Genomic DNA, 20560 nt, shown 5'->3' with positions numbered 1-20560 from the left:
TTTTTGCACAGCTCGAATATTATCATGCTTTTTAGATTCTAAAGGTGTTTGCATGAATTGTTGATTCGGCAAAACTGTAATTCATGCGCCATGCTAATGAAGATTTGAGACTTCATTTGTATCGGAGGTTTTCTATCGATATTCATGGTAAATGGAACTAGTTTTGCACCTTTTGAATGCACTAACGCTTAGTGAAACGCGCTAATGCTGCCATACCGTCTTGCTGGGTGAAAGGCAGACTCTTTATTACGTCATCACTGGTAATATGATGAGTTGAACCAAGACTTTGTTACATCACTTCGTAACTATGCCAGCGTAGAAAATAAACTTTTTAAGCGCGTTTAGTTCAAGCTCACACGCGGTAAGAAGGTAGTCGAAGATTAAAAAGAAATTTGAAGAAAACACTTTCTCAAACAGAGAAGCCTCAAAATATTGATTTTATCTTAAACATAAAGGTAGGACATTTTTAACTTATTTACTCAAGGTACTGCTCTTCTATGTACAAGAATAGACTTTTTTACAGATATACAGTATGCACACTGAAAGTCAAAGCCGTCTTTCATTTAAATGTTAAAGAAATAAGATGTCAGTATTGAACTATTCAGGTTAACCTAATCATTTTCTGTGGGGTTTCAAGATGGATGCCAAGGAGGGGAACAACCTCCGAGTGAAAGCTGTGGAGGGTAAGGCGAGACAATCAGAAGATTGCTTGGTAAGTTGAAAAAGGATGCGTCTCCACGATCAGCTCTTTAATTACTGGATAAGATTAGTTTCTTCTGGGGCAAATGTGTCTCACATTGTTTCCAATATCCACTACTGCCACATAAATGTACAAAAAATGGAAAGAAACCCAGAAAATCGTTCATATTCAAACTAGGAATTTTGTTTGACACTTTAGACAAAGAAAGGAGGAGTCGAAATGAGTCAAAAGCAGACTGCTGACCCCCGCCTGGATGTCAAAACCTCAACAGCCATTTCTGAGGGGCCAAAAAGAAAACAGCGGTTTGAGAAGGATGATGGTGATCTGTCCAGAGATGTGGACAGACTCATTGCTGAAATAGAGGAGATGTTCAGCGACTCGTCCAGTCAAACCCATCCTGGCCGAGACAAACAGGCGGAGCAGACAGAGCCCCTCATGTCCTGCGAGGACAGTGGCAAGGAGCCCTGGTCAGACGCAGGACCACCGTCTCGCGTACGCCTACCCAGACCAAAGGCGTCATATGGCAGGAGGATGAAGAGCAGAGGTACAGAGGTGAGGAAGGGCATTGGGGTCCAAACCACCAGTGAGACCCGTCATCACAGGGGCACTTGAAGACCAGCAAGGGCAAAAAACATTAGGAAAAATTCTGGCTTTGGCAACTTAATAAACTGGATGTACAGTATTGTGTTTAACAGATACATATTGAGATATTATACACGGTAGTTCTGGTTTTTATTTGTAGACAATTTTTAACTTTTTAGGTAAAACAAGGAGTCATACCTTCTGAAAAGGAGACTGTTGAACTCCTCTCTGAGATCCTGACCCCACAAACAGTTTCTGAGGGGCCAAAAAGAAGAAAACATTGTGGGAATGACAATGTCTCCAGAGATGTGGACAGACACTTTGCTGAAATAGAGATGTTCAGCGACTCCTCCAATGAAACCCATCCTGGCCGAGACAAACAGGCGGAGCAGACAGAGCCCCTCAGGTCCTGCGAGGACAGCGGCAAGGAGCCCTGGTCTGACGCAGGACCACCGTCTCGCGTACGTCTACCCAGACCAAAGGCGTCATATGGCAGGAGGATGGAGAGCAGAGGTACAGAGGTGAGGAAGGGCGTTGGGGTCCAAACCACCAGTGAGATCCGTCATCACAGGGGCACTTTAACACCAGCAAGGAAAAAGTTTTGTTTTAAATACATTAAGAAAAGTTTTGGCTTTGCCTGTGTAATAAATTGTATATACATTATTATGTTTGTAATATATGTTGATACATACTGTATATACTGTATTGTGATTCTGTCTTTTACTGTATGTGCCTAAGTATTTTATTTAACTCCTTAGATAAAGGAAGGTGGCGTCACCGACTTCTTCCCTGAGATCCTGACCCAAAGAGCAGTTTCTGAAGGGCCAAAAAGAAGACAACATATTAGGAAAGACGATGTTTCCAGAGATGGGGACAGACTTATGGCCAAAATAGATGAGCTGCTTAAGGTATCCCCCTGTGAAACCCCTCCTGGCCGTGACATCCTTCCATTTTTATCCGAAAGACCACTGTCGGAAGATCCACATCAGATCAGAGTCCGTGGCCTTGCCAAGAAGACCCAGACTGACCTGTCACTGGTGGAGGAGTTTAAACAGGATGCGTTAAGCACAGTAAAGGGAGAACACCCCAGAATACCTTTCGACAGCAACAATTCCCAGACTGCCAAAGAGACCTGCGTTGCTGAGGAGCTTGGCGAGATGTCAGAACAGCCAGCTCCTCCAGTGCTCTCCTTGACAGAGCCCGTGAAGGCGACAGTGATGGAGGCTTCAATGAACAGCTGCCCAGGACACCCGCTGCCTCGTATACGTCAGCCCAGACCAAAGGCCTCATATGGCAGAAGGATCACGAATGGGGCCATAGAGGTGAGGAAGGGTTCGGGGTTCCAGGTCGCCCGTAAGATCGCTCATGTGTGGCAGGAGCCCTTTACCACCAGCGAAGAAAGTCCCACCAAGTGCAACTCTGGTAATTTTCCACCCCAGAGTGAAGGCTCCTTAATAAGACCACATCATCCTCGGTGTTTGAAACTGCAAATGGAGGAGAAGATCCCGGCATTGGAGAGCTTCCCTAAGGAGGCTTGGGCAGGAGGAAAGAAAAGAGAGAAAAAGACAAAAAAACAAACCCGTCTCATATCTGTCCAAGCTGAAGAAGACATGCAGTTGGACAAGGAGACCAGCAACCATGACATCTCATCTTTTACATCTGAGTTCCCACCAGATAACGGGGAGAAGGAAGACAATGAAATTCATGTCCCTCCAAAACCCACAACGATCAGTACAGAACCAGAGGACACTTTACAAACTGAAAGCATCAGTGCCCGACCGGGACAAATAGAAGCCATGGTTGGACAACTTAAAGTTTTGGCAACAGAAAAGGAAGTCGAACAGGAAAAGGCTAGTAGTGTCTGGAAGAAGCTCCTTAGGAAAACCAGTGCCAGGAAGATGAAAGAAAGTCCAAAGAAACTCAACAGAGACTCAGAGAGTGCCACACCATCTTCATTTAAAACACAACAGAAGGATAATGAGGTAAAAACAAAGTAGAAATGTTATGTGATATTTGTTTTCTGTGTTGTTTCTTCCAGTTGTGGTTAGTTTTTCTAGAAGCTGTAAATGGGAATGGGAGGTAACTATGTAACTAAGTATACTGTACCTGACAAATCTCATGCCCACAATGCCTGCTGGGATAGCCAAGCAGTGTGACATCACCTGTGTAAAGACAGGGAAGTCAAAGATGGCCAAGTGTGTAAGTCAACACTGAAATTATGTTTAAAATACCTTCTGTTTCAGAGCTCAACTCAAGAACAGCCTTCATGCAATCAAGAGAGACTTACTACAGAGAGAGTAGAGGGAAGCTGTACCTCCTGCTTTGCTTTTCTTAAGCTTTTTAGGAGGAAGAGAAGGTGAAGGGATTGCAATCAGACTGGCAGTAGCATAGCCCCTGCAACATTCTTTCACTTCAATGATTACTGAAACAACAGGGCTGGACGTGTACAATACGTTAACAGAAAATAACAGAGCCTTCATTTTTTGTAAATACACAGAGACTTAATAAATTCTTTAATTGTTAACATAAAGTTGTTTGTGTGCATTTTAATCCGTGGTTCACAAAGTTTCTGGCTGAAGTTAGATCCGCAAGTGGTTGCAGCGTTTGTTAAAGGAAAATTAAAAATCCTTTTCCATCCTTACATCTATCTCAGAAAAGTAGCCAAGTAAAACAACGTCGTTGTGTCCCTGTTGTATCTCCTAATTCCAAGCAAAAAAATGGAAAACTGTCGTTAGATAAAATACTGTCCATCGTGTAAGCTTGTGGAGCAGTCAGATATCAAGTATTAAATAATACAAATTTCATACAATGAACTTCACAATGATAAAAACACTGATTAAGATTAAGCACTAATAGCTACGAAATAGGTTGATCCTTCTTACTTCTCCCCTCTAGCGGTGGGAGGGAGTCGGGGGGACATTGAGGTGTTTTATGAGCCGAAGACGTTTTTGAAAGAAACTGAAGTCACGTTGTATTAGGAGAAACACTTGTAAACCAGCTCTCCCAGAGTGTCTTAACTGTCAACTGATGCGCGTCCTAAATCCTTACATACATACTTATAATGTTTAATTGTATAGAGAGTTCCTCCGTGCTTCTGATATCTTTTCAGTCTCGCCACCCTATACTGTACATCACCCATAATGGCAACGAGAACCAACAGGACACAGGTCGGATACTGTGCAATTATTCAGTCAGAACCGGAACAAAATATGGAAATAGCTACAACGCAGTGAGCTTTATACCATTTATTCGAATTAAAGAGCGATTTCAAATAAAACATTATACAAATATTCATTAATATATTTCACATTGTTGTCCAGCTGTTCTAAATCCGTCCGCGCCGCTGAGCACTTTTCCCAGAGAGTCTCCGCTTGCTCGCGCAGGGAGGAAACACGACATTTTATTTTTTACCCCAACATTTGGATTAAAACCCTTTTAAATATACAGAATACAGGGCTGAAAAAAAACGGAGGTCAGCAACTACTGTACAATTGCGACGGGCAATGACGACTAATGACAGGAACAGTGTGAGTGTGCTGAGCCTGTACTGAAGGAGAACACAGCCCCCTCCTGGAGGAGTTTTACAATGACAACACACGACCGTTAGCTCCGCACAATTCCGGGGTCGAACCCAATTCAGAATTGCATACTGTAGGAAACTTGTCAATTAGCAAGACAAGCTAGTGATACTGGTGTCTTTAACTATACTGTTACAGGAAATTTCTTACCTAGGGAGAGTGAATCACCTAAGTTTTTTTTGCACAGCTCGAATATTATCATGCTTCTTAGATTCTAAAGGTGTTTGCATGAATTGTTGATTCGGCAAAACTGTAATTCATGCGCCATGCTAATGAAGATTTGAGACTTCATTTGTATCGGAGGTTTTCTATCGATATTCATGGTAAATGGAACTAGTTTTGCACCTTTTGAATGCACTAACGCTTAGTGAAACGCGCTAATGCTGCCATACCGTCTTGCTGGGTGAAAGGCAGACTCTTTATTACGTCATCACTGGTAATATGATGAGTTGAACCAAGACTTTGTTACATCACTTCGTAACTATGCCAGCGTAGAAAATAAACTTTTTAAGCGCGTTTAGTTCAAGCTCACACGCGGTAAGAAGGTAGTCGAAGATTAAAAAGAAATTTGAAGAAAACACTTTCTCAAACAGAGAAGCCTCAAAATATTGATTTTATCTTAAACATAAAGGTAGGACATTTTTAACTTATTTACTCAAGGTACTGCTCTTCTATGTACAAGAATAGACTTTTTTACAGATATACAGTATGCACACTGAAAGTCAAAGCCGTCTTTCATTTAAATGTTAAAGAAATAAGATGTCAGTATTGAACTATTCAGGTTAACCTAATCATTTTCTGTGGGGTTTCAAGATGGATGCCAAGGAGGGGAACAACCTCCGAGTGAAAGCTGTGGAGGGTAAGGCGAGACAATCAGAAGATTGCTTGGTAAGTTGAAAAAGGATGCGTCTCCACGATCAGCTCTTTAATTACTGGATAAGATTAGTTTCTTCTGGGGCAAATGTGTCTCACATTGTTTCCAATATCCACTACTGCCACATAAATGTACAAAAAATGGAAAGAAACCCAGAAAATCGTTCATATTCAAACTAGGAATTTTGTTTGACACTTTAGACAAAGAAAGGAGGAGTCGAAATGAGTCAAAAGCAGACTGCTGACCCCCGCCTGGATGTCAAAACCTCAACAGCCATTTCTGAGGGGCCAAAAAGAAAACAGCGGTTTGAGAAGGATGATGGTGATCTGTCCAGAGATGTGGACAGACTCATTGCTGAAATAGAGGAGATGTTCAGCGACTCGTCCAGTCAAACCCATCCTGGCCGAGACAAACAGGCGGAGCAGACAGAGCCCCTCATGTCCTGCGAGGACAGTGGCAAGGAGCCCTGGTCAGACGCAGGACCACCGTCTCGCGTACGCCTACCCAGACCAAAGGCGTCATATGGCAGGAGGATGAAGAGCAGAGGTACAGAGGTGAGGAAGGGCATTGGGGTCCAAACCACCAGTGAGACCCGTCATCACAGGGGCACTTGAAGACCAGCAAGGGCAAAAAACATTAGGAAAAATTCTGGCTTTGGCAACTTAATAAACTGGATGTACAGTATTGTGTTTAACAGATACATATTGAGATATTATACACGGTAGTTCTGGTTTTTATTTGTAGACAATTTTTAACTTTTTAGGTAAAACAAGGAGTCATACCTTCTGAAAAGGAGACTGTTGAACTCCTCTCTGAGATCCTGACCCCACAAACAGTTTCTGAGGGGCCAAAAAGAAGAAAACATTGTGGGAATGACAATGTCTCCAGAGATGTGGACAGACACTTTGCTGAAATAGAGATGTTCAGCGACTCCTCCAATGAAACCCATCCTGGCCGAGACAAACAGGCGGAGCAGACAGAGCCCCTCAGGTCCTGCGAGGACAGCGGCAAGGAGCCCTGGTCTGACGCAGGACCACCGTCTCGCGTACGTCTACCCAGACCAAAGGCGTCATATGGCAGGAGGATGGAGAGCAGAGGTACAGAGGTGAGGAAGGGCGTTGGGGTCCAAACCACCAGTGAGATCCGTCATCACAGGGGCACTTTAACACCAGCAAGGAAAAAGTTTTGTTTTAAATACATTAAGAAAAGTTTTGGCTTTGCCTGTGTAATAAATTGTATATACATTATTATGTTTGTAATATATGTTGATACATACTGTATATACTGTATTGTGATTCTGTCTTTTACTGTATGTGCCTAAGTATTTTATTTAACTCCTTAGATAAAGGAAGGTGGCGTCACCGACTTCTTCCCTGAGATCCTGACCCAAAGAGCAGTTTCTGAAGGGCCAAAAAGAAGACAACATATTAGGAAAGACGATGTTTCCAGAGATGGGGACAGACTTATGGCCAAAATAGATGAGCTGCTTAAGGTATCCCCCTGTGAAACCCCTCCTGGCCGTGACATCCTTCCATTTTTATCCGAAAGACCACTGTCGGAAGATCCACATCAGATCAGAGTCCGTGGCCTTGCCAAGAAGACCCAGACTGACCTGTCACTGGTGGAGGAGTTTAAACAGGATGCGTTAAGCACAGTAAAGGGAGAACACCCCAGAATACCTTTCGACAGCAACAATTCCCAGACTGCCAAAGAGACCTGCGTTGCTGAGGAGCTTGGCGAGATGTCAGAACAGCCAGCTCCTCCAGTGCTCTCCTTGACAGAGCCCGTGAAGGCGACAGTGATGGAGGCTTCAATGAACAGCTGCCCAGGACACCCGCTGCCTCGTATACGTCAGCCCAGACCAAAGGCCTCATATGGCAGAAGGATCACGAATGGGGCCATAGAGGTGAGGAAGGGTTCGGGGTTCCAGGTCGCCCGTAAGATCGCTCATGTGTGGCAGGAGCCCTTTACCACCAGCGAAGAAAGTCCCACCAAGTGCAACTCTGGTAATTTTCCACCCCAGAGTGAAGGCTCCTTAATAAGACCACATCATCCTCGGTGTTTGAAACTGCAAATGGAGGAGAAGATCCCGGCATTGGAGAGCTTCCCTAAGGAGGCTTGGGCAGGAGGAAAGAAAAGAGAGAAAAAGACAAAAAAACAAACCCGTCTCATATCTGTCCAAGCTGAAGAAGACATGCAGTTGGACAAGGAGACCAGCAACCATGACATCTCATCTTTTACATCTGAGTTCCCACCAGATAACGGGGAGAAGGAAGACAATGAAATTCATGTCCCTCCAAAACCCACAACGATCAGTACAGAACCAGAGGACACTTTACAAACTGAAAGCATCAGTGCCCGACCGGGACAAATAGAAGCCATGGTTGGACAACTTAAAGTTTTGGCAACAGAAAAGGAAGTCGAACAGGAAAAGGCTAGTAGTGTCTGGAAGAAGCTCCTTAGGAAAACCGGTGCCAGGAAGATGAAAGAAAGTCCAAAGAAACTCAACAGAGACTCAGAGAGTGCCACACCATCTTCATTTAAAACACAACAGAAGGATAATGAGGTAAAAACAAAGTAGAAATGTTATGTGATATTTGTTTTCTGTGTTGTTTCTTCCAGTTGTGGTTAGTTTTTCTAGAAGCTGTAAATGGGAATGGGAGGTAACTATGTAACTAAGTATACTGTACCTGACAAATCTCATGCCCACAATGCCTGCTGGGATAGCCAAGCAGTGTGACATCACCTGTGTAAAGACAGGGAAGTCAAAGATGGCCAAGTGTGTAAGTCAACACTGAAATTATGTTTAAAATACCTTCTGTTTCAGAGCTCAACTCAAGAACAGCCTTCATGCAATCAAGAGAGACTTACTACAGAGAGAGTAGAGGGAAGCTGTACCTCCTGCTTTGCTTTTCTTAAGCTTTTTAGGAGGAAGAGAAGGTGAAGGGACTGCAATCAGACTGGCAGTAGCATAGCCCCTGCAACATTCTTTCACTTCAATGATTACTGAAACAACAGGGCTGGACGTGTACAATACGTCAACAGAAAATAACAGAGCCTTCATTTTTTGTAAATACACAGAGACTTAATAAATTCTTTAATTGTTAACATAAAGTTGTTTGTGTGCATTTTAATCCGTGGTTCACAAAGTTTCTGGCTGAAGTTAGATCCGCAAGTGGTTGCAGCGTTTGTTAAAGGAAAATTAAAAATCCTTTTCCATCCTTACATCTATCTCAGAAAAGTAGCCAAGTAAAACAACGTCGTTGTGTCCCTGTTGTATCTCCTAATTCCAAGCAAAAAAATGGAAAACTGTCGTTAGATAAAATACTGTCCATCGTGTAAGCTTGTGGAGCAGTCAGATATCAAGTATTAAATAATACAAATTTCATACAATGAACTTCACAATGATAAAAACACTGATTAAGATTAAGCACTAATAGCTACGAAATAGGTTGATCCTTCTTACTTCTCCCCTCTAGCGGTGGGAGGGAGTCGGGGGGACATTGAGGTGTTTTATGAGCCGAAGACGTTTTTGAAAGGAACTGAAGTCACGTTGTATTAGGAGAAACACTTGTAAACCAGCTCTCCCAGAGTGTCTTAACTGTCAACTGATGCGCGTCCTAAATCCTTACATACATACTTATAATGTTTAATTGTATAGAGAGTTCCTCCGTGCTTCTGATATCTTTTCAGTCTCGCCACCCTATACTGTACATCACCCATAATGGCAACGAGAACCAACAGGACACAGGTCGGATACTGTGCAATTATTCAGTCAGAACCGGAACAAAATATGGAAATAGCTACAACGCAGTGAGCTTTATACCATTTATTCGAATTAAAGAGCGATTTCAAATAAAACATTATACAAATATTCATTAATATATTTCACATTGTTGTCCAGCTGTTCTAAATCCGTCCGCGCCGCTGAGCACTTTTCCCAGAGAGTCTCCGCTTGCTCGCGCAGGGAGGAAACACGACATTTTATTTTTTACCCCAACATTTGGATTAAAACCCTTTTAAATATACAGAATACAGGGCTGAAAAAAAACGGAGGTCAGCAACTACTGTACAATTGCGACGGGCAATGACGACTAATGACAGGAACAGTGTGAGTGTGCTGAGCCTGTACTGAAGGAGAACACAGCCCCCTCCTGGAGGAGTTTTACAATGACAACACACGACCGTTAGCTCCGCACAATTCCGGGGTCGAACCCAATTCAGAATTGCATACTGTAGGAAACTTGTCAATTAGCAAGACAAGCTAGTGATACTGGTGTCTTTAACTATACTGTTACAGGAAATTTCTTACCTAGGGAGAGTGAATCACCTAAGTTTTTTTTGCACAGCTCGAATATTATCATGCTTTTTAGATTCTAAAGGTGTTTGCATGAATTGTTGATTCGGCAAAACTGTAATTCATGCGCCATGCTAATGAAGATTTGAGACTTCATTTGTATCGGAGGTTTTCTATCGATATTCATGGTAAATGGAACTAGTTTTGCACCTTTTGAATGCACTAACGCTTAGTGAAACGCGCTAATGCTGCCATACCGTCTTGCTGGGTGAAAGGCAGACTCTTTATTACGTCATCACTGGTAATATGATGAGTTGAACCAAGACTTTGTTACATCACTTCGTAACTATGCCAGCGTAGAAAATAAACTTTTTAAGCGCGTTTAGTTCAAGCTCACACGCGGTAAGAAGGTAGTCGAAGATTAAAAAGAAATTTGAAGAAAACACTTTCTCAAACAGAGAAGCCTCAAAATATTGATTTTATCTTAAACATAAAGGTAGGACATTTTTAACTTATTTACTCAAGGTACTGCTCTTCTATGTACAAGAATAGACTTTTTTACAAATATACAGTATGCACACTGAAAGTCAAAGCCGTCTTTCATTTAAATGTTAAAGAAATAAGATGTCAGTATTGAACTATTCAGGTTAACCTAATCATTTTCTGTGGGGTTTCAAGATGGATGCCAAGGAGGGGAACAACCTCCGAGTGAAAGCTGTGGAGGGTAAGGCGAGACAATCAGAAGATTGCTTGGTAAGTTGAAAAAGGATGCGTCTCCACGATCAGCTCTTTAATTACTGGATAAGATTAGTTTCTTCTGGGGCAAATGTGTCTCACATTGTTTCCAATATCCACTACTGCCACATAAATGTACAAAAAATGGAAAGAAACCCAGAAAATCGTTCATATTCAAACTAGGAATTTTGTTTGACACTTTAGACAAAGAAAGGAGGAGTCGAAATGAGTCAAAAGCAGACTGCTGACCCCCGCCTGGATGTCAAAACCTCAACAGCCATTTCTGAGGGGCCAAAAAGAAAACAGCGGTTTGAGAAGGATGATGGTGATCTGTCCAGAGATGTGGACAGACTCATTGCTGAAATAGAGGAGATGTTCAGCGACTCGTCCAGTCAAACCCATCCTGGCCGAGACAAACAGGCGGAGCAGACAGAGCCCCTCATGTCCTGCGAGGACAGTGGCAAGGAGCCCTGGTCAGACGCAGGACCACCGTCTCGCGTACGCCTACCCAGACCAAAGGCGTCATATGGCAGGAGGATGAAGAGCAGAGGTACAGAGGTGAGGAAGGGCGTTGGGGTCCAAACCACCAGTGAGACCCGTCATCACAGGGGCACTTGAAGACCAGCAAGGGCAAAAAACATTAGGAAAAATTCTGGCTTTGGCAACTTAATAAACTGGATGTACAGTATTGTGTTTAACAGATACATATTGAGATATTATACACGGTAGTTCTGGTTTTTATTTGTAGACAATTTTTAACTTTTTAGGTAAAACAAGGAGTCATACCTTCTGAAAAGGAGACTGTTGAACTCCTCTCTGAGATCCTGACCCCACAAACAGTTTCTGAGGGGCCAAAAAGAAGAAAACATTGTGGGAATGACAATGTCTCCAGAGATGTGGACAGACACTTTGCTGAAATAGAGATGTTCAGCGACTCCTCCAATGAAACCCATCCTGGCCGAGACAAACAGGCGGAGCAGACAGAGCCCCTCAGGTCCTGCGAGGACAGCGGCAAGGAGCCCTGGTCTGACGCAGGACCACCGTCTCGCGTACGTCTACCCAGACCAAAGGCGTCATATGGCAGGAGGATGGAGAGCAGAGGTACAGAGGTGAGGAAGGGCGTTGGGGTCCAAACCACCAGTGAGATCCGTCATCACAGGGGCACTTTAACACCAGCAAGGAAAAAGTTTTGTTTTAAATACATTAAGAAAAGTTTTGGCTTTGCCTGTGTAATAAATTGTATATACATTATTATGTTTGTAATATATGTTGATACATACTGTATATACTGTATTGTGATTCTGTCTTTTACTGTATGTGCCTAAGTATTTTATTTAACTCCTTAGATAAAGGAAGGTGGCGTCACCGACTTCTTCCCTGAGATCCTGACCCAAAGAGCAGTTTCTGAAGGGCCAAAAAGAAGACAACATATTAGGAAAGACGATGTTTCCAGAGATGGGGACAGACTTATGGCCAAAATAGATGAGCTGCTTAAGGTATCCCCCTGTGAAACCCCTCCTGGCCGTGACATCCTTCCATTTTTATCCGAAAGACCACTGTCGGAAGATCCACATCAGATCAGAGTCCGTGGCCTTGCCAAGAAGACCCAGACTGACCTGTCACTGGTGGAGGAGTTTAAACAGGATGCGTTAAGCACAGTAAAGGGAGAACACCCCAGAATACCTTTCGACAGCAACAATTCCCAGACTGCCAAAGAGACCTGCGTTGCTGAGGAGCTTGGCGAGATGTCAGAACAGCCAGCTCCTCCAGTGCTCTCCTTGACAGAGCCCGTGAAGGCGACAGTGATGGAGGCTTCAATGAACAGCTGCCCAGGACACCCGCTGCCTCGTATACGTCAGCCCAGACCAAAGGCCTCATATGGCAGAAGGATCACGAATGGGGCCATAGAGGTGAGGAAGGGTTCGGGGTTCCAGGTCGCCCGTAAGATCGCTCATGTGTGGCAGGAGCCCTTTACCACCAGCGAAGAAAGTCCCACCAAGTGCAACTCTGGTAATTTTCCACCCCAGAGTGAAGGCTCCTTAATAAGACCACATCATCCTCGGTGTTTGAAACTGCAAATGGAGGAGAAGATCCCGGCATTGGAGAGCTTCCCTAAGGAGGCTTGGGCAGGAGGAAAGAAAAGAGAGAAAAAGACAAAAAAACAAACCCGTCTCATATCTGTCCAAGCTGAAGAAGACATGCAGTTGGACAAGGAGACCAGCAACCATGACATCTCATCTTTTACATCTGAGTTCCCACCAGATAACGGGGAGAAGGAAGACAATGAAATTCATGTCCCTCCAAAACCCACAACGATCAGTACAGAACCAGAGGACACTTTACAAACTGAAAGCATCAGTGCCCGACCGGGACAAATAGAAGCCATGGTTGGACAACTTAAAGTTTTGGCAACAGAAAAGGAAGTCGAACAGGAAAAGGCTAGTAGTGTCTGGAAGAAGCTCCTTAGGAAAACCGGTGCCAGGAAGATGAAAGAAAGTCCAAAGAAACTCAACAGAGACTCAGAGAGTGCCACACCATCTTCATTTAAAACACAACAGAAGGATAATGAGGTAAAAACAAAGTAGAAATGTTATGTGATATTTGTTTTCTGTGTTGTTTCTTCCAGTTGTGGTTAGTTTTTCTAGAAGCTGTAAATGGGAATGGGAGGTAACTATGTAACTAAGTATACTGTACCTGACAAATCTCATGCCCACAATGCCTGCTGGGATAGCCAAGCAGTGTGACATCACCTGTGTAAAGACAGGGAAGTCAAAGATGGCCAAGTGTGTAAGTCAACACTGAAATTATGTTTAAAATACCTTCTGTTTCAGAGCTCAACTCAAGAACAGCCTTCATGCAATCAAGAGAGACTTACTACAGAGAGAGTAGAGGGAAGCTGTACCTCCTGCTTTGCTTTTCTTAAGCTTTTTAGGAGGAAGAGAAGGTGAAGGGATTGCAATCAGACTGGCAGTAGCATAGCCCCTGCAACATTCTTTCACTTCAATGATTACTGAAACAACAGGGCTGGACGTGTACAATACGTTAACAGAAAATAACAGAGCCTTCATTTTTTGTAAATACACAGAGACTTAATAAATTCTTTAATTGTTAACATAAAGTTGTTTGTGTGCATTTTAATCCGTGGTTCACAAAGTTTCTGGCTGAAGTTAGATCCGCAAGTGGTTGCAGCGTTTGTTAAAGGAAAATTAAAAATCCTTTTCCATCCTTACATCTATCTCAGAAAAGTAGCCAAGTAAAACAACGTCGTTGTGTCCCTGTTGTATCTCCTAATTCCAAGCAAAAAAATGGAAAACTGTCGTTAGATAAAATACTGTCCATCGTGTAAGCTTGTGGAGCAGTCAGATATCAAGTATTAAATAATACAAATTTCATACAATGAACTTCACAATGATAAAAACACTGATTAAGATTAAGCACTAATAGCTACGAAATAGGTTGATCCTTCTTACTTCTCCCCTCTAGCGGTGGGAGGGAGTCGGGGGGACATTGAGGTGTTTTATGAGCCGAAGACGTTTTTGAAAGAAACTGAAGTCACGTTGTATTAGGAGAAACACTTGTAAACCAGCTCTCCCAGAGTGTCTTAACTGTCAACTGATGCGCGTCCTAAATCCTTACATACATACTTATAATGTTTAATTGTATAGAGAGTTCCTCCGTGCTTCTGATATCTTTTCAGTCTCGCCACCCTATACTGTACATCACCCATAATGGCAACGAGAACCAACAGGACACAGGTCGGATACTGTGCAATTATTCAGTCAGAACCGGAACAAAATATGGAAATAGCTACAACGCAGTGAGCTTTATACCATTTATTCGAATTAAAGAGCGATTTCAAATAAAACATTATACAAATATTCATTAATATATTTCACATTGTTGTCCAGCTGTTCTAAATCCGTCCGCGCCGCTGAGCACTTTTCCCAGAGAGTCTCCGCTTGCTCGCGCAGGGAGGAAACACGACATTTTATTTTTTACCCCAACATTTGGATTAAAACCCTTTTAAATATACAGAATACAGGGCTGAAAAAAAACGGAGGTCAGCAACTACTGTACAATTGCGACGGGCAATGACGACTAATGACAGGAACAGTGTGAGTGTGCTGAGCCTGTACTGAAGGAGAACACAGCCCCCTCCTGGAGGAGTTTTACAATGACAACACACGACCGTTAGCTCCGCACAATTCCGGGGTCGAACCCAATTCAGAATTGCATACTGTAGGAAACTTGTCAATTAGCAAGACAAGCTAGTGATACTGGTGTCTTTAACTATACTGTTACAGGAAATTTCTTACCTAGGGAGAGTGAATCACCTAAGTTTTTTTTGCACAGCTCGAATATTATCATGCTTTTTAGATTCTAAAGGTGTTTGCATGAATTGTTGATTCGGCAAAACTGTAATTCATGCGCCATGCTAATGAAGATTTGAGACTTCATTTGTATCGGAGGTTTTCTATCGATATTCATGGTAAATGGAACTAGTTTTGCACCTTTTGAATGCACTAACGCTTAGTGAAACGCGCTAATGCTGCCATACCGTCTTGCTGGGTGAAAGGCAGACTCTTTATTACGTCATCACTGGTAATATGATGAGTTGAACCAAGACTTTGTTACATCACTTCGTAACTATGCCAGCGTAGAAAATAAACTTTTTAAGCGCGTTTAGTTCAAGCTCACACGCGGTAAGAAGGTAGTCGAAGATTAAAAAGAAATTTGAAGAAAACACTTTCTCAAACAGAGAAGCCTCAAAATATTGATTTTATCTTAAACATAAAGGTAGGACATTTTTAACTTATTTACTCAAGGTACTGCTCTTCTATGTACAAGAATAGACTTTTTTACAGATATACAGTATGCACACTGAAAGTCAAAGCCGTCTTTCATTTAAATGTTAAAGAAATAAGATGTCAGTATTGAACTATTCAGGTTAACCTAATCATTTTCTGTGGGGTTTCAAGATGGATGCCAAGGAGGGGAACAACCTCCGAGTGAAAGCTGTGGAGGGTAAGGCGAGACAATCAGAAGATTGCTTGGTAAGTTGAAAAAGGATGCGTCTCCACGATCAGCTCTTTAATTACTGGATAAGATTAGTTTCTTCTGGGGCAAATGTGTCTCACATTGTTTCCAATATCCACTACTGCCACATAAATGTACAAAAAATGGAAAGAAACCCAGAAAATCGTTCATATTCAAACTAGGAATTTTGTTTGACACTTTAGACAAAGAAAGGAGGAGTCGAAATGAGTCAAAAGCAGACTGCTGACCCCCGCCTGGATGTCAAAACCTCAACAGCCATTTCTGAGGGGCCAAAAAGAAAACAGCGGTTTGAGAAGGATGATGGTGATCTGTCCAGAGATGTGGACAGACTCATTGCTGAAATAGAGGAGATGTTCAGCGACTCGTCCAGTCAAACCCATCCTGGCCGAGACAAACAGGCGGAGCAGACAGAGCCCCTCATGTCCTGCGAGGACAGTGGCAAGGAGCCCTGGTCAGACGCAGGACCACCGTCTCGCGTACGCCTACCCAGACCAAAGGCGTCATATGGCAGGAGGATGAAGAGCAGAGGTACAGAGGTGAGGAAGGGCGTTGGGGTCCAAACCACCAGTGAGACCCGTCATCACAGGGGCACTTGAAGACCAGCAAGGGCAAAAAACATTAGGAAAAATTCTGGCTTTGGCAACTTAATAAACTGGATGTACAGTATTGTGTTTAACAGATACATATTGAGATATTATACACGGTAGTTCTGGTTTTTATTTGTAGACAATTTTTAACTTTTTAGGTAAAACAAGGAGTCATACCTTCTGAAAAGGAGACTGTTGAACTCCTCTCTGAGATCCTGACCCCACAAACAGTTTCTGAGGGGCCAAAAAGAAGAAAACATTGTGGGAATGACAATGTCTCCAGAGATGTGGACAGACACTTTGCTGAAATAGAGATGTTCAGCGACTCCTCCAATGAAACCCATCCTGGCCGAGACAAACAGGCGGAGCAGACAGAGCCCCTCAGGTCCTGCGAGGACAGCGGCAAGGAGCCCTGGTCTGACGCAGGACCACCGTCTCGCGTACGTCTACCCAGACCAAAGGCGTCATATGGCAGGAGGATGGAGAGCAGAGGTACAGAGGTGAGGAAGGGCGTTGGGGTCCAAACCACCAGTGAGATCCGTCATCACAGGGGCACTTTAACACCAGCAAGGAAAAAGTTTTGTTTTAAATACATTAAGAAAAGTTTTGGCTTTGCCTGTGTAATAAATTGTATATACATTATTATGTTTGTAATATATGTTGATACATACTGTATATACTGTATTGTGATTCTGTCTTTTACTGTATGTGCCTAAGTATTTTATTTAACTCCTTAGATAAAGGAAGGTGGCGTCACCGACTTCTTCCCTGAGATCCTGACCCAAAGAGCAGTTTCTGAAGGGCCAAAAAGAAGACAACATATTAGGAAAGACGATGTTTCCAGAGATGGGGACAGACTTATGGCCAAAATAGATGAGCTGCTTAAGGTATCCCCCTGTGAAACCCCTCCTGGCCGTGACATCCTTCCATTTTTATCCGAAAGACCACTGTCGGAAGATCCACATCAGATCAGAGTCCGTGGCCTTGCCAAGAAGACCCAGACTGACCTGTCACTGGTGGAGGAGTTTAAACAGGATGCGTTAAGCACAGTAAAGGGAGAACACCCCAGAATACCTTTCGACAGCAACAATTCCCAGACTGCCAAAGAGACCTGCGTTGCTGAGGAGCTTGGCGAGATGTCAGAACAGCCAGCTCCTCCAGTGCTCTCCTTGACAGAGCCCGTGAAGGCGACAGTGATGGAGGCTTCAATGAACAGCTGCCCAGGACACCCGCTGCCTCGTATACGTCAGCCCAGACCAAAGGCCTCATATGGCAGAAGGATCACGAATGGGGCCATAGAGGTGAGGAAGGGTTCGGGGTTCCAGGTCGCCCGTAAGATCGCTCATGTGTGGCAGGAGCCCTTTACCACCAGCGAAGAAAGTCCCACCAAGTGCAACTCTGGTAATTTTCCACCCCAGAGTGAAGGCTCCTTAATAAGACCACATCATCCTCGGTGTTTGAAACTGCAAATGGAGGAGAAGATCCCGGCATTGGAGAGCTTCCCTAAGGAGGCTTGGGCAGGAGGAAAGAAAAGAGAGAAAAAGACAAAAAAACAAACCCGTCTCATATCTGTCCAAGCTGAAGAAGACATGCAGTTGGACAAGGAGACCAGCAACCATGACATCTCATCTTTTACATCTGAGTTCCCACCAGATAACGGGGAGAAGGAAGACAATGAAATTCATGTCCCTCCAAAACCCACAACGATCAGTACAGAACCAGAGGACACTTTACAAACTGAAAGCATCAGTGCCCGACCGGGACAAATAGAAGCCATGGTTGGACAACTTAAAGTTTTGGCAACAGAAAAGGAAGTCGAACAGGAAAAGGCTAGTAGTGTCTGGAAGAAGCTCCTTAGGAAAACCAGTGCCAGGAAGATGAAAGAAAGTCCAAAGAAACTCAACAGAGACTCAGAGAGTGCCACACCATCTTCATTTAAAACACAACAGAAGGATAATGAGGTAAAAACAAAGTAGAAATGTTATGTGATATTTGTTTTCTGTGTTGTTTCTTCCAGTTGTGGTTAGTTTTTCTAGAAGCTGTAAATGGGAATGGGAGGTAACTATGTAACTAAGTATACTGTACCTGACAAATCTCATGCCCACAATGCCTGCTGGGATAGCCAAGCAGTGTGACATCACCTGTGTAAAGACAGGGAAGTCAAAGATGGCCAAGTGTGTAAGTCAACACTGAAATTATGTTTAAAATACCTTCTGTTTCAGAGCTCAACTCAAGAACAGCCTTCATGCAATCAAGAGAGACTTACTACAGAGAGAGTAGAGGGAAGCTGTACCTCCTGCTTTGCTTTTCTTAAGCTTTTTAGGAGGAAGAGAAGGTGAAGGGATTGCAATCAGACTGGCAGTAGCATAGCCCCTGCAACATTCTTTCACTTCAATGATTACTGAAACAACAGGGCTGGACGTGTACAATACGTTAACAGAAAATAACAGAGCCTTCATTTTTTGTAAATACACAGAGACTTAATAAATTCTTTAATTGTTAACATAAAGTTGTTTGTGTGCATTTTAATCCGTGGTTCACAAAGTTTCTGGCTGAAGTTAGATCCGCAAGTGGTTGCAGCGTTTGTTAAAGGAAAATTAAAAATCCTTTTCCATCCTTACATCTATCTCAGAAAAGTAGCCAAGTAAAACAACGTCGTTGTGTCCCTGTTGTATCTCCTAATTCCAAGCAAAAACATGGAAAACTGTCGTTAGATAAAATACTGTACATCGTGTAAGCTTGTGGAGCAGTCAGATATCAAGTATTAAATAATACAAATTTCATACAATGAACTTCACAATGATAAAAACACTGATTAAGATTAAGCACTAATAGCTACGAAATAGGTTGATCCTTCTTACTTCTCCCCTCTAGCGGTGGGAGGGAGTCGGGGGGACATTGAGGTGTTTTATGAGCCGAAGACGTTTTTGAAAGAAACTGAAGTCACGTTGTATTAGGAGAAACACTTGTAAACCAGCTCTCCCAGAGTGTCTTAACTGTCAACTGATGCGCGTCCTAAATCCTTACATACATACTTATAATGTTTAATTGTATAGAGAGTTCCTCCGTGCTTCTGATATCTTTTCAGTCTCGCCACCCTATACTGTACATCACCCATAATGGCAACGAGAACCAACAGGACACAGGTCGGATACTGTGCAATTATTCAGTCAGAACCGGAACAAAATATGGAAATAGCTACAACGCAGTGAGCTTTATACCATTTATTCGAATTAAAGAGCGATTTCAAATAAAACATTATACAAATATTCATTAATATATTTCACATTGTTGTCCAGCTGTTCTAAATCCGTCCGCGCCGCTGAGCACTTTTCCCAGAGAGTCTCCGCTTGCTCGCGCAGGGAGGAAACACGACATTTTATTTTTTACCCCAACATTTGGATTAAAACCCTTTTAAATATACAGAATACAGGGCTGAAAAAAAACGGAGGTCAGCAACTACTGTACAATTGCGACGGGCAATGACGACTAATGACAGGAACAGTGTGAGTGTGCTGAGCCTGTACTGAAGGAGAACACAGCCCCCTCCTGGAGGAGTTTTACAATGACAACACACGACCGTTAGCTCCGCACAATTCCGGGGTCGAACCCAATTCAGAATTGCATACTGTAGGAAACTTGTCAATTAGCAAGACAAGCTAGTGATACTGGTGTCTTTAACTATACTGTTACAGGAAATTTCTTACCTAGGGAGAGTGAATCACCTAAGTTTTTTTTGCACAGCTCGAATATTATCATGCTTTTTAGATTCTAAAGGTGTTTGCATGAATTGTTGATTCGGCAAAACTGTAATTCATGCGCCATGCTAATGAAGATTTGAGACTTCATTTGTATCGGAGGTTTTCTATCGATATTCATGGTAAATGGAACTAGTTTTGCACCTTTTGAATGCACTAACGCTTAGTGAAACGCGCTAATGCTGCCATACCGTCTTGCTGGGTGAAAGGCAGACTCTTTATTACGTCATCACTGGTAATATGATGAGTTGAACCAAGACTTTGTTACATCACTTCGTAACTATGCCAGCGTAGAAAATAAACTTTTTAAGCGCGTTTAGTTCAAGCTCACACGCGGTAAGAAGGTAGTCGAAGATTAAAAAGAAATTTGAAGAAAACACTTTCTCAAACA

At 42.9% G+C, this 20560-nt stretch overlaps 5 protein-coding genes across 5 annotated transcripts in view; 4 read left to right on the top strand and 1 right to left on the bottom strand.

The window, feature by feature from the left end:
• The window catches only part of c3h5orf34 (chromosome 3 C5orf34 homolog), a 128443-nt gene that overhangs the window by 80813 nt on the left and 27070 nt on the right, over nucleotides 1-20560 (bottom strand). The gene's annotated exons all lie outside the window — the stretch shown is intronic.
• LOC148838111 (uncharacterized) lies at nucleotides 638-3642 on the top strand. Its single transcript, XM_088910943.1, has 5 exons — nucleotides 638-712; nucleotides 899-1252; nucleotides 1462-1803; nucleotides 2047-3264; nucleotides 3526-3642. The coding sequence occupies exons 1-5, from the start codon at nucleotides 638-640 to the stop codon at nucleotides 3640-3642; spliced, it is 2106 nt and encodes a 701-aa protein (XP_088767069.1).
• On the top strand, nucleotides 5674-8678 carry LOC148838110 (uncharacterized). Its single transcript, XM_088910942.1, has 5 exons — nucleotides 5674-5748; nucleotides 5935-6288; nucleotides 6498-6839; nucleotides 7083-8300; nucleotides 8562-8678. Exons 1-5 carry the CDS (start codon nucleotides 5674-5676, stop codon nucleotides 8676-8678), a joined length of 2106 nt encoding a protein of 701 aa, XP_088767068.1.
• On the top strand, nucleotides 10710-13714 carry LOC148838109 (uncharacterized). The gene is made up of 5 exons (XM_088910941.1): nucleotides 10710-10784; nucleotides 10971-11324; nucleotides 11534-11875; nucleotides 12119-13336; nucleotides 13598-13714. The coding sequence occupies exons 1-5, from the start codon at nucleotides 10710-10712 to the stop codon at nucleotides 13712-13714; spliced, it is 2106 nt and encodes a 701-aa protein (XP_088767067.1).
• Nucleotides 15746-18750, top strand: LOC148838108 (uncharacterized). The gene is made up of 5 exons (XM_088910939.1): nucleotides 15746-15820; nucleotides 16007-16360; nucleotides 16570-16911; nucleotides 17155-18372; nucleotides 18634-18750. Exons 1-5 carry the CDS (start codon nucleotides 15746-15748, stop codon nucleotides 18748-18750), a joined length of 2106 nt encoding a protein of 701 aa, XP_088767065.1.

This window comes from Atractosteus spatula, chromosome 3 (assembly GCF_055471065.1).
Source record: "Atractosteus spatula isolate fAtrSpa1 chromosome 3, fAtrSpa1.hap1, whole genome shotgun sequence".
NCBI classification, from domain to species: Eukaryota; Metazoa; Chordata; class Actinopteri; order Semionotiformes; family Lepisosteidae; genus Atractosteus; species Atractosteus spatula.
The sequence above is the reverse complement of the archived record's forward strand: the minus strand, read 5'-3'. Positions and strand labels throughout refer to the sequence as shown.